Below are 14,071 nucleotides of genomic sequence, written 5' to 3'. Positions count from 1 at the left end.
GCATCTTTCATGGGTACAATATTAATTTCCTTAGTTTATAGGTACTTTTGTCAGCGTTCGTAAACTTCATGGGTACTTTTGGTAGTTTTTCCTTTAAAGGAAAATAACAAAGCAGAAAAAATGACCTCAATCTTGCTTTAAAGGTACAGATCGGTGGGACGTTCTTATGTGTACTAGCGCCGCAAGTTTGTGGTGTCTCACGATCTCGGTAATTTGGTTCCGTTAAATCATTCAAGCTTATATTCTCCTTTTTCGATTACAGACTTGATCCGGTAGGGACCCTCCTAGTTAGGTGTGAGCTTTCCTTCTCTGCGGATTGGGGACCAATGTCATTGCAACGTAAGACGAGGTCTCTAGGTTTGAACTCTCGTTTCACCATACTGCGGTTGTACCTTAGGCTTATCCTTTATTTTAGGGCTAGCTCCCATAGGTGTGCTATGCTCCTGAGTTCATCCACGAGATCCCGCTCTGCATCCTCGTCGTTTCCTCCCACAATTTTCTGTGGGCCAAGATCCCCTACCTCCACCAAAATGACGGCCTCTAGGCTATATGTCAACTGAAAGGGGGTCTCTCCGGTTGAGGTTTGAGAGAATTTTTGATACAACCAGAGGACGAATCTAAGCTCATCGACCCATAAGCCCTTGGCTTCATCTAGTCATTTCTTGAGGCCTTTCACGATTATTTTGTTATCCACTTCTACTTGTCCATTCGTTTGTGGATGTTCCACCAAGCTGAACAGTTGGGAGATGCTGAGTCCTTCTAGAAATTCTTTAAACCGTTTGACCGCGAATTAATTCCCATTATCTGAGATTACGATCTCGGAGATTCCAAATCGAGTTATAACTTGCCTCCAGAAGAATTTTTATCATTGAGTTCCCGTGATGGTGGCCAGTTCCTCGACTTCAATTCGCTTGGTGTAATTGTTTATGGTGACTATAAGGTATCGAAGTTGCCCAGGAGCTGTGGGGAAGGGTCCTACGAGGTCAATTCCCTAGGTTCCAAAAGGTCAATCTGTCATTGTTATGTTGAGCTGGTGGGGGACGGCTTGTTGAAGGTCGGCATGGATTTGGGATTTTTTGTAGCTTTTGACCAACTTGAAGGAATCTCTGATGATGGAGGGCTAGAAGTACCCAGCTCGAATGACTTTCTGGGCTAGGATTTTGCCTCCGATGTGGTGGCCACAGCAACCTTTGTGAATCTCACGAAGTATGTAATCCGTGTCGATGGGTTTTATACATTTGAGGAGGAGCTGGGATAATCCTCGTTTGTATAGTGTCCCTACTATTGTTGTGTATTTTACGACTTCAGGCTTTATATGCTTTGCCTCCTTTCGGTCCTCAAGTAGGCTTTCGTCGGTAAGGTACCAAAGGATTGGGAAGGTCCAAGAGTGCTGATTCGATATGGCGAGGTTTTCCATGGCGTCTTGATGACTTCCTGGATTACTGATCGGTTCGTTAGGACCGACTTGTTCCTTGCGAGTTTAGAGAGTAGGTATGCCCTCGCATTCTATTCTCTGGGAATATGCTGGATGGTTACTTCGTCAAACTCAGACATCAACTCCTTGACTTTGGATAAATATTATTGTAATAGGGGGTCCTGTGTTTTTTAGTTCCCGTTTATTTGGGAGCTAATTACTTGAGATTCGCTGCAGACTTCGAGTGTTTTTGCGCCAACTTGTTTAGCTAGCATCAATCCGACTTTGTGGGCTTCGTACTCAGCTTGATTGTTGGAGATCGGAAACTTGTATCAAATGGATTGTTCGTTGGCGATCCCTTTCTCGTTTTCCAATATTATTCTTGCTCCTCCTAAGTTGGTGTTTGACGAACCGTCGACGTACAGTTTCCATAATTATATGGGTTCACTTCCCAGGGTCATTTCGGCTATGAAGTGTATCATAGCTGGGACTTTATTGTATTTCGGGGCTCAAATCTGATCTCATATTGTAATAGCTCGACCAACCAAGAGAGCATCTGTCCTGCAAAATTCGGCTTATGTAGCACTTGCCTAACAACCTGGTCCATCCGGACCGTAACGGGATGGCCCTAGAAGTACTGCCGAAGGCGTCGGGATGTCGTGGGCAATCCAAATGAAAATTTCTCAAGTCTAGAGTAGTGCATCTCGATGTTTTGGACGACTTTACTTATGAAGTATACAGGGCTTTGTATTTTTTGCTCGTCTTCTCAGATGAGCGTTGCTACTAGTGCTTCCTCTATTATGGATAGGTAGAGGTAAAGTGTCTCCCTCGTTCTTGATTTTGAGAGTACAGGGGGATTCGCTAGCACCTTTTTGAAGTGTTGGCAGGATTCTTCACATTCGGGTTCTCATTTAAAGCATATACCCTTTTTCATGAGTTTGAAGAAAGGGATGGCTTTTTGGGCCGATACTCCGAGGAACTGTGAGAGGAAGGTGAGTCGCCCAATCAGTCTTTAGACGTCTTTGAGATTTGCAGGGTTGCTCATCTCGAGGATGACCTTACACTTTTTTGGGTTTGCTTCTACTCCCCCGTTGCGTGATAATGAAGCCTAGGAATTTTTCGGCTTCCATCCCGAAGGCGCAGTTCGTCGGGTTAAGGCACATTCGATGCTTCCTCACGGTGTCTAGTATGAGTTTGAAGTCGTCAATGAGCTCCTCGCCTATCTATGTCTTGGCTAGTATGTCATCAATATAAACCTCTAGTTTGGTCCTAGAGAGGTCCTTAAAATTTTTGGTGATGAGCCTTTCGTAGGTGGCCCCAGCGTTCTTTAACCTGAAGGGCATCTGTAGTAATACATTCCGTCGGGGGTTACAAGCGCGGTTTTCTCCTCATCTGGTCGGTGCATGGGTATCTGGTTGTACCCAGAGTAGGCGTCCATGAAGCTGAGGTACTGTTGTCCCGAGGTAACGTCTACCAATTGATGCGTGAGCATCTTTCCTATCTTTTCCTAGTAAATTTGTATTTGAATTATTAAATTTAATCAAGATTTAAATACTTTTTAGCCACTATAAATGCTACTTTGAGTTATGTGTAATTTTGTTTATTTCAGGTAGCATTCAGATGGAATTGACGGAGTTCTATAAAAAAAGAGAAGAAAGTGAATGATGCTGGCAACTCTGACCTCCTTTCACTCTAATGGAAATAACATGAGCTACAGAGGTTTAATTGATATGATTTTAGTGGCATTAGAAAGCTAACTTCTAGAGCTTTCTAATGATGTAGTAGTATACACTTCTTCTCCAGCATACTCGGCTATACTGGCACCTAACTTGGCTATTCCCAAGTTAGGCGCCAGAAGAAGGACTTGCGCGTGAATTGTGTGCTGCTAGGGAAGCACCTAACTTCAGAATCCTGAAGTTAGGCACCAGGATCAAAGACCTCTCCATACACTCGCTGCATCAGCCAAGTCTAACTTCACATTTGTGAAGTTAGGCGCCAGCCAATCATCAAGGCAAGGTCCCCACGTCCTTCAGAAGCTGTGCAACGAGATTTTTTAGATTTTGATGAAAACTTTTATTTTAATTATAAATAGGAAAAGATATTATTTAGTTTTACAAAATATATTTTACATTAATTAGAATTAGATATAAAAGGAAAACGATTTAGCCCTTCGGGCTTCTCTCTTCTCTCACCTCATTCCGCAATTTACAATTTTTCAGAATCATTGTTTTCTTTTTGAGCCATGAGCAACTAAACCTCCACTGTTAAGGTTAGGAGCTCTATTTATTGTATGGCTTGATACTATTACTCTTCTATTTTAATTACTGTTTTGATTTCAATTTCAAGAATTTGTTTTCATTTTTCATCTTATGAATCTGGCTGGAACAGAAGTATGACCCTTATTCTAATTGAGTTCTTGTAAACCTTGGAAAAGCAATTTACCTGAACAACAGCTTGAAAACAAATTCTCCTAAATTTCTAATTATTTGGACTTAATAGGATACGTGACATATAATCCTCTTATATTTGGATAATTAAGATTTCTGCGGCACATAAACTAGTTTTGAACTTAACCCTCTAATCGGAATCAAGTGACCAAGGAATTGGCGGTTGATGAAGGTTAAAGGAAACTAAAAAGATCTAAGAAATTGGGGTTTAGTCACTTATATTTTGTCATGAATTGAATCTTGCATGATTAAAATAGTTGATAAGAAATAGAAATCCGGAAGATAAACAACTATGAAACCTTAACTATTTTCTCATATATTCTTCACATCAATTTACTGTTTGCTTTTATTTCTTTGAATTACTATTTTATGCTTTACAACATTAAAACACTATTTTCTGCTTGTCTAACTAAGTAAATCACTCAACTTTTGTTGCTTAGCCCATCAATTCTCGTGGGATCGACCCTCACGCACCTGAGGTATTACTTGGTATGACCCGGTGCACTTACCGGTTAGTTTGTGGACTTTAAATTCTGCACCACCAGTCCATTGATATTTGGTAGGGAAAAGGCGTCCTTTGGACAAGTTTTGTTTAAATCCGTATAATCAAGGCACATTCGCCACTTACCATTTGCTTTTTTGACTAGCACGACGTTAGCCAACCAAGTTATGTAGGGGAGTTCCCAGATGAAGCTTGCTTCAAGTAGGCTTTTGACTTGCTTTTTAACTTTAGCTGCTTGGTTGGCAAACATTTTCATTCTCCTTTGCACTACCAGCTTAGCTTTGGGATCTATGACCAAACGATGAGACATTAGGTTAGGTTCTATGCTCGGCATGTCGGCCGGAGTGAATGCAAACAAGTCCCTATCTATAGCCTTTCCATGTCCCCTCTGGTTTTGGTCTGGGCTTATTGTCCTATCATGCATCCAAATCGACGAGGAAGATCCCTGCCGCATCTTTGGACCTTTTCTGGAGTGCCAGGCTGGTGTTGTTGTATTCAACCGCAAATTTTTTGTCCCCGTGTATTGTTCCTATGGTGCCCTTTTCAACTTGGAACTTCATTGTTAGGAACTTGGTGAATATAACGACAGATAGTCGTTAATCGTTTTCCTTTCCAGAATGATGTTATAGGCCGTGGATTCTTTTAGAACCACGAACTCGGAGAGTACAATTTTTCTCTGGTGCCTGGCCCCAATGGTGACCGGTAGCATGATCGAGTCGTCCAGTTTGAGGAAGTTATCTCCGAGTCCGGTTACTTCATTGCAGTGACTTTGCAGATTCTCATTTTGGAGACCTAGCTTATCGAAGGCACCCCTGAAAAAGATGTTAGAGTCGGCCCCGATGTCTATTAGTATCCGTTTTACCAGTCCCATTCCGACTCTTACCGAGATGACGAAAGGGGCGTGCTTTGCCGAGGTGCCGTGTTGCCATGTTGCCATTCATCGAGGGAGAACGTGATTATCGCCAGGAGGAAAGAGATTGGTGTTTCGATTTTCACGGCTAGTACCTTGAGGTCCTTTTCAGTGCTGATTTGGATTTTTCTGGCGTGTCTTTTCCTATGATCACATTTACTATTATGGTCGGGTCGGTTTCTAGGATTTCCTAGTGTGCTTGACTTACTATCCTAGGATTATGGCCTTCCCATTCTGCCGTTCTTTCTCTTTTGGCTTTTCTGGGTTCTTGGATAATTTTGGCAAACTCGAGGAGCTTGCCATCTTGGATGGCTTGTTCAAAGGCGTCTTTCAAATCAAAGCAGTCCTGGGTCTTGTCTCCATATCCTTTATGATAGTTGCAGTATAAACTTTTGTTATTGTCTGTCCATTTTTTCAATTGTTGTACCATCAAGAGAATGCCCCGCTCTGCTATTTGGTGATCAATCTTTGTGATAGGGGCCAGTAGCGCACGTAGTTCGTGACTTTTCCACCCTAGGCTGCCAGCTAGGGGTGGTGGATTTGAAGTGCTCTTTGGGGGTGTCCTTGGACGGTCGTTTTCTCCAAGGTGCCGCACCGCCGTGCTGTCATTTATTGGTGGCCACGACCTGACTTACCTCTTCGTCGTTTATGTATTCTCTTGTGACGTTTTGGATTTTGTGCATGGTCTAGACTGATTTTGTGGTGAGGTATTTTTGGAAATCTTCATTCATAAGGCCCATTGGTCATGCAAAGGCTGACCACGGAATCCGTGAATCTGTCGGTCATTAGGCACTCGCCATTAAATCTGTCGAGGTACTTCCTCGTGGGTTCGTCTTGTTATGGCGTGATTCCGAGTAGACTGATCGGGTGCTTTACTTTGGAGATTTTGACGATAAACTTTGCCATAAACTTCCTAGAGGCATCATCGAAATTGGCGATTGAGCCGTTGGAGAGGGCGTTTAACCACTTGATTGTGGGGCCGACGAGGGTTACTAGAAAAGCCCTGTATTGAACCATGTCGGCGGCTCCTTCTAGGTTCATCCTGACCTCAAAGGGCATGAGATGTTCTTGTGGTTCCTTTGTCCCATCGTACTTCATGTTAGTCATCTTATCGAAACTATTGGGTAACTTAGCCTTCAGGATTCTATCGGTGAACGGGGTGGCTCCCATTATCACGTTCGTTCCTTGTTCATTTGGAATGTCATCATTGTCTTCTGTTATTGCCATCGCGTCATCGCTCTGGCTCTCGAAAAACATTGTGGTCTTGTCATTTTCCATGTCATCGGTCGGGCAACCGTTCGTTCTTGGTTTCTCGCCATGATCGGCTCCTGGAGGTCGCTTGACTTGCGTGTTCTGGCTGGTATCTCTCTTTGGATGTGACCCAGCCTTCAAAGGTTTGTACTCTTTGGTAGAGTTCTTAGATTATCTGGATTGCTTTTTCTCCTAAGCTGTCAGGTGCTCAGGTCTTATCAAACTGTCGATCATCTTGTTTCGGTCGCTGTCTATCAGGGGTTGGCTGGCCGTGCACGGCGTTGGTTATCCTCTCGTGGTTTAGGCATTGGGTTTCGTGGTTTTGATTCATGGCGACGGCTCGAGGATATCTCCACGAGATCCTTTGTCATGCTGTCGATACCTAGCGAGTCTCCACAGACGGCGTCAATGTACAAGAAATTGCTGGTACGGATTGTGAGATGGATCAGGGACTCGCTGGCTTTAGGTAGTGACGGGATCGGATCTTCTCGAAGCGACGGAATTGGTACCTGCAAAGATACTCCAACGCTCAGGTCAGAATAGATCTGAGAGGTGTATGTGAGGATTAGGAGTGTGTAACATACCTGGGGGAGTCCTTGACTCCCTTTATATAGTTTGTGGTCATTATCTTATATTATCTTGTTAGCTAAGAAAAGATAAGATAAGATAAGAGGAGTATTCGAATTTTGAATGTTACTGGTAGTTCGTTGGCTATCGGGCTTATCTGGGGAGTTGAGGTGGCCCAGGCCCAAATAACAGGGTTTGGTGGTTGCTCCGAAGAAGGACCTGGAAATCGAAACCAGAACAATTATTATTCTGTACAAGTAGTGTTGAATTATTACATGAATAAATATTTTAGAGTAGATAGTAATACATAGAAATAAATATTTATAATAAAGTAGTTTATGATTTAAATTTGAATTTAAATTGTATTTAGAGCAGTATATTATAATTTAAATTGTAGCATTACATGAATATTTTTTTATTATTAATTTAATATGATAATAAATCATAAATTAAGTATAGAAATAAATTATAAATTATAGCATATTAGATTAGAATATATAAAAAATATTATAAATTAAGTAGCATTAGATGGATATTCTTTATTATTAGTTTAATATGATTTAATTTTCATGTGAATTTTAGCTTAGATTTAATATGCCTTGATTTTTTTTAAGTTTTATGTAGAATGTACGAATGGAGTAGAATTTGCTGAGAGGGTACGAGCATAATTTGAAAAGATTGACAAATGATATAAAATTTAAATTATGCATTCAATGTGTATGAAATTTATATTTTTTGAAGTTTGAATTTTATTTGATTTTTTTTTCTTAGCAGGATTTTACGCACTGGACGGAATATACTAACACGACTTAGCAAGATTGCAAGGACATTCCTCATATGAATTGGCTTTGAACATGTGGTCTACATATTTGAATGGGACCATAATTATTCGTTGGTATCTATTTTAGTTGAGAGGTGGCATCCGAAGTCACACATGTTTTACTTGTCTTGTGAAAATATGACAATTACCTTATAAGATGTGGTTTATTAGTTGAGACTTCGGACTGAAAAAAATTCTATTAGTGACTGCAAGATAGGTTGGGAGCCAGGCACAAATTGACATAGACAAATTAAAATTTTATTTTTTTTTTAATTATACTTATATATAATATGCTCCGACTCCAAATTTTAAATGATCCAACCACAAATAAATTAATCCCAATTGCTTAAAGTCTCAAACCTACTTTTTTATCTCTTCAGCATTTGACTATTAGTAACCTATTTAAATTTAGTCTTCTCCCATTGTCAAGACTCGGCCATCACTCTCTTATTCCCCTAAACCCTCTTAATTTCTTTTCAAATTTTTGTTAATAATGAAGTGAAGAGAAAACAAAATAGTAAGACATCAAACTTCTCATTATTTATTGGTTTCATATTTTCAACCTTCTTTTTTTATTCTTTATCTAGTAGTCATCTTCTCTTCATCAAAAGATAAATTATAAATTCTCTATTTTTTATATACCTCTCCATAATTTTATGTATCTTTCAATTTCATTATTCCTCTTTTTGATATTTTTAATTGCAAATTTTAATTCAATAATCAATTATAGTTTAGGTATTAATCTAATTTTTTATTCTCTTCATGACTTTATATATTTTATTTTATTTTCAATTTATGATTCTTATTATTTGTTATTTTAATCTTTCGTTATATTATATGTAATTATGCTGCTTACAAATTTTTAAACTGAATTGATCAATTTATTAATCTATAATATTTTTATTTTTAAAAATAATAATGAAAAAATATTTTAAAAGAAAGCTACCACTAGAATCTAAAATCACTCCATTAGATTCCTAGTAAAAATAAGTTCTTAGGAATTCAATATGAAAAACCTATAATTGATTTTTGACAACGATAAAAAAATTTTAAATTATAATCCAAATGACAGAAATGAAGTCACACAAGCTTATTTACAAAAAAGTCCTTATCAACCAAGAGAACATGATTATATAGTTATATACTACAAGAGACACGCTGAATAGCGGCGGTTTTTTTAAGGATTTAAAAACCGCCGCGAAATGAAATTCCAGCGGTTCCACAAGCGTTGCCTGTTAAGGGGTGGAGATTTGATTTTGCGGCGGTTTTGGAAAACCGCTGGCACAACCGCTGCAAATCAGATAATTGATTTTGCAGCGGTTGCAAAACCGCCGCTATTTTGGTAAGTGGATTAAAAAAAATCTGCGGCAGTTTTAAAACCGCCGCAGATTTGGGTTGGTTTTTAAAAAAATGCGACAGTTTTGAACCGCCGCAATTATCATACATGAGCTTAAAAAAACTGAGTTTTAAACTAGAATATGATTTTACAAATTCTAGCTTTCATAACCTTAAAAGGAGACTACTCTATAATAATTACATAACTTTCATAAAAATAGTACATTCCAAACAAATGTCCTAAAACTTGAATACACATTCAAAGAGAAAATATGAACTTTGGGACAAAGTCACATAAAGCTTGATGTTTGAAGATTCATACAGTGGTTATTCACCTTGAACTAATGCAAGCCGGTAGCTCCAAATGTGCATTATTAGCATATAGAACTTCATACTTGTGCTTTAGTTAGCAAAAACATTCAACCTTATTCTCGCTGTAACTTCCGGATAAAGCTTTAACTCTGTGATATATTCTTCGGTTTCATGTATCTCTAGAAGTTCGACAATTCTCTTGTCCACCTCCCTATGAAAATCACAAAAGATCACATGACAATTATTCATAAACACACTTATTCTTTAATATTTTAGTGCTTCAAAGGAAGAAAAAAAGAATAATCATTCACATTTAAAGTAGAATAAAATGTTACCTAAGACTAGTTAGTACTCCCAATTCTCAAAGAGAAAGACTTGTGTACATCAGACAGATAGTACCTTTGAAGCTGCGCCTTGATAATGTCAACAAGATCTTGAGCTATAACACTGAATAACAAGCAAATTTAGAAGCATAATCCATATATAGCATAAATCAATAGCTCAAAATTGCACAGAACAAGCCTCACCTTCCAAAAATTAGTTTTTCTTTACCACATTTCCGCTTCACCTTGAAAGACCTAACTGTTTCAAAAATTTGAGCAAGTTGTTGTGCCTCTTCTTTTACCTGCAGAACTAGAAACTCAGATACTGAAGAATGCATACAATAATCATATAGGAGGGTGAAAACTATACTGATAATGAAGAAGTATCAAAGTAGCTGTAAACTAATTTTGCCTCCATTAATGAACCACCCACTCTATCACTAATAAGTAATAACATCAACATCCCTGGGCCCTGGTTATTTAGTGTTACAACAATATGTACCAAATAGAAGAGCAAGTACAAAAACTTGTCAACATCTACTAAGAGTTAAACAAGCACCTTCTAATGGATACAGCTAACTCACTAACCCTCCCCCGGTGAAGGATGGCTACACATACTGCAAGACAAACAGCAACCGAAACAATCACAAACATTGCTGGTCGAGAGCTCAAGAATCCCCTACCGACATATCACCGGCTGGATCGTTTAGGCAACTCTTCCATATTCATTATAATCTCCCTCTTCAAAAGTGGTATCCTATCAATTTTGTCATTAAATGTTGGGATTCTCATTATTCCACACTTTGAATCCGTTCTGGATAGAACATCCTGCAAAACAAGGAACCTAAGGTCAGTTGCAATTTCATTAGATCCTTCAGACTATGCAGGCATCAGATGGAAGCTGTCCCCTATTAGTTACTTAATGAAACCATTTGAAAGAAAAGGCCAATATTAGAAAACCATGCTCCTAATTAAACCCAAATCAAGGTCATGCAGTAATTGTGCAAGAAGAACTGCTTGATACACACAAATTCAAGCACATCACTTTTGATTAACCATATATCAAACTAATTTACTCAACAATCTACCAATAATTCATCAAGGGGATCGTAGCAGGAGTTGTGATTAAGTATTAAAGAAATTATACACTTAATCTTTGCAGTAGAACCGCAAAACAGTGAGTATCCACTAAATAAATCAAGTCTACTGCTAATCCCAACAGGAAACTCCTCAATTGTATTTCATTTCTCTTATATAGAGTACACGAAAATGACCAAAGAAAGATATAAAGCATTTTAATGTAAAAGACACATTATATATTTCAAAATCAGAGAAAAAGGAAGCAAGGGGGAGAAAGAAAGGTCATCCTAACCTGACTTTTTATTCTCGAAACTGATGGCAAGCTGTCTTGGGTGCAGGTTTTTTCAATCCGAAAGCCTTCTGTTTCAGAATGCACAATTATGCCTCTGCCTTTCTGATGATTCTGATTAATAACATCTCTAGCAAGTTGCATGCAATTCAGTAGTTGTGTCACATCAACATCACTCGTCCGACTAATCACAATATTTGATTTCAAGCCTTTTGTAAAGATCACCAACTTTGGTAATATTTTTTCCAAAATGAGTATTGAATCATGGCATATAAGAAAGTCCAACAAGTAACAGTATCTTTGAATTTATGAAGCCGTCATCATTCTCTCAAAATTTTCTGAGGTAGGGTTCTTAAGCAACCATGCTATATCTACAAACAAGTCTGATGATGTGTGCCTATGTGCAAAATCTTCACACAAGCTGCAGATAGAACCACTAGATGTAGACTGGAATTATTTAGAATGAAGAGACTCATCTAACCTTTGCTGTAATGTCCTCATCTCACTGCAAATTTCTTTGTCCTCAATGAGAATAGGAATGAAGTTTGATAAACCAGACTTATTCTCCACCTAAAATAAGGAGAAAGAAATATGATATAACACAAGGCGAAAAATATAAGAGCATTATTTTCAAGAAAGTGCCTCTGTATTGTATATTGATGTAAACCGTAGGAAAAACCATAGGAAAAATATACCATTGCAAGCTCTAACCCCCCCCCCCCACCCAGGGCAAGACCATCAATGGCAGCAACTGTAGGTTTCTTTGCCGCTGAGAGGTGAAGTGAATAGATCGAAAGTAATTCAAATAAGAAACTGATTAGCCAAAGAAAAAAAGGAATTAAAATGAAATTTAAATATTAGTTACCTTCCACAGTGTCAGTGATGATTTCAACTGATAGCAAACTTGGGTTTGAAATCTCTATGTACGGAGATAAACAAAAACATAATTACTAAAATAGAAATAACCACACAAGCACACACTCACAAAATGCCCCAGATCATTACAGAACAATGAAAAGTAGTACCTTTGAACGTGTGAAACATGATATCAACAAAAATATTGTTTTGTTTATGCCCCTCCCAATTTCACCCTTTTCTCTTCTCTTCTTTTCCATCCAAACACAGAACAGAACTAAACTAAAACTAAAAGCTTTGCATATAATTCAGGACATAGAATTCCCAGTCAAGAAAATTTAAGAAATAAAAAACTATCAATCTGGCTTCATTTTTCAAACAACAAACATTTTCACCTACAAATGCAGACATGAGTTTAAGTCTTTATACATGTAAGAGTTCATTAGACCTAAGACATTCGTCGTCCTAGTGGGTTAACCAGTGTCGAATAAAAATAAAAAAAATCACACATAATTTAAAATCAATAAAAACAAAACAACTCAATTTCAGCATCACCAGAAAGGGCATCATCGTCATCATCATCAAAATCAAAATCAAAATCGCCTCCTTCTTCTTTGTTTGTTGCCTCAGAACCTCGAAGCCTAGCAACTTCTTCATTAAGAAGAGCTTCCCAATTAACATTCTCAATCTCTCTAGCACTAAAAGAACTCATAAAATCATCATTCAACAATGGAAAATCCAATAGAAGCATTTCAAGACTGTACTGTCCATAATGCCACCTTCACCAAAACTAACACCATCACCACCACTCTCCAAGCTCTCTCTTTCTCTGTGAACCAGCATCACTCACTCTCTCTTTTGTGTTCTAATCTTACTATCAAATTGAGAGAGGATGACAAAACAGACCCTTCTAGAGGAACTATTTATCATGCAAAAAAAATATAAAAAAATAAAAAGAATTAAATGATCTTATGTAAGCAAATCCTCTATATGGTAAGAGTTTACACATAGAAAGCTTCATATGGAAGCAGCTGTAATTTTTTTTAAATCATATAATAATGTGAAACACCCAAAATACAGAGAACCAAGAACTAAATTCACCCAATAAATTCAAGACAAAGAAATTATGGTTATCCTTAAAAAAAAGTCAACCTGCAATTTTCTTTTATTTCTTCTTCATCATGATCCATGAAAATGTGGAGACTCTAAGAACAAGTAACGGTTAACAGCAAATTCAGGTCCAATTGATATTTTTTGAAAAAATACACAAAACAAGCATTAAAACAATGATTATCCTCGGAACTTAATGCAACAATAAGGTCTACGAAATTATTTTAAAAAAATGAGTGATGGGTGTTCATAGAATCCAACAAAGATTGAAACTTTGTGCTATACAATGCAAACCCAAATGGTTTCACTTTGTGGGGGGTTTCAGTTCATGAACAATAAGAGACATTCAAATTAATAAAAAGAGAGAATAAAATATGAATGTATGTACCAGAGTGAAGATGTCTAGAAGGTTGGAAATGGTGAGAGGAAGAATGATGAATGGTGGAAGAAGCTCTGAAGTGAAGTAAGTTCATGGTGGTAACAGTGAAAGTAAGGAGAGGATCTGCCAAGGGAACTAAGGAGAGTACAGACCAAGGGAACTAAGGAGAGGATCTGCCACCTCCGGTTACCCTGGCCGCCGCTTGTCGCTCACGGAGCCACAGCCGATTTCTTCAGCTGGGCACGCGCCCTTTATCCGTCGCCGCGGTCACTCCCTTCCCTATTTGCTATTTCTCTTCACTAAAAACCTAAAAGTGGTATTTGGGGTAAGAGAACAAGCATTTGGAGAGGAAGAGAGTGTGTGTGCTGCGATTTTGGTTGATACTTGATTGTGTTCTGTCAATGAAGCCCTAATTAATTTTTTAGACTAACACGAAGGATGGAGGGGGAGAGAAGGAAAGGGAAAGGGGTTGGGGGT

At 38.2% G+C, this 14,071-nt stretch overlaps 1 protein-coding gene across 1 annotated transcript; it reads right to left on the bottom strand.

Moving 5' to 3' along the window:
- Window positions 1–9,648: 9,648 nt before the first annotated feature.
- Window positions 9,649–10,219, bottom strand: LOC140181234 (large ribosomal subunit protein bL9c-like). Its single transcript, XM_072224760.1, has 3 exons — window positions 10,086–10,219; window positions 9,958–10,005; window positions 9,649–9,769 (listed from the first exon to the last, which is right to left on the bottom strand). The coding sequence occupies exons 1-3, from the start codon at window positions 10,217–10,219 to the stop codon at window positions 9,649–9,651; spliced, it is 303 nt and encodes a 100-aa protein (XP_072080861.1).
- Between the last annotated feature and the right edge of the window lie 3,852 nt (window positions 10,220–14,071).

The sequence above is a fragment of the Arachis hypogaea genome, chromosome 18, assembly GCF_003086295.3.
Source record: "Arachis hypogaea cultivar Tifrunner chromosome 18, arahy.Tifrunner.gnm2.J5K5, whole genome shotgun sequence".
Classification (NCBI taxonomy): domain Eukaryota; kingdom Viridiplantae; phylum Streptophyta; class Magnoliopsida; order Fabales; family Fabaceae; genus Arachis; species Arachis hypogaea.
The sequence above is the reverse complement of the archived record's forward strand: the minus strand, read 5'-3'. Positions and strand labels throughout refer to the sequence as shown.

Bases quoted from the DNA above. Each gene is read 5' to 3' on its own strand.
- LOC140181234 (XM_072224760.1), bottom strand. From the start codon at position 10,219: ATGCATTCTTCAGTATCTGAGTTTCTAGTTCTGCAGGTAAAAGAAGAG. The intron at 10,006-10,085 runs GTGAGGCTTGTT...CTTGTTATTCAG, and splicing joins GAAAAACTAATTTTTGGAAG to TGTTATAGCTCAAGATCTTG. The intron at 9,770-9,957 runs GTACTATCTGTC...TGATTTTCATAG, and splicing joins ATCAAGGCGCAGCTTCAAAG to GGAGGTGGACAAGAGAATTG.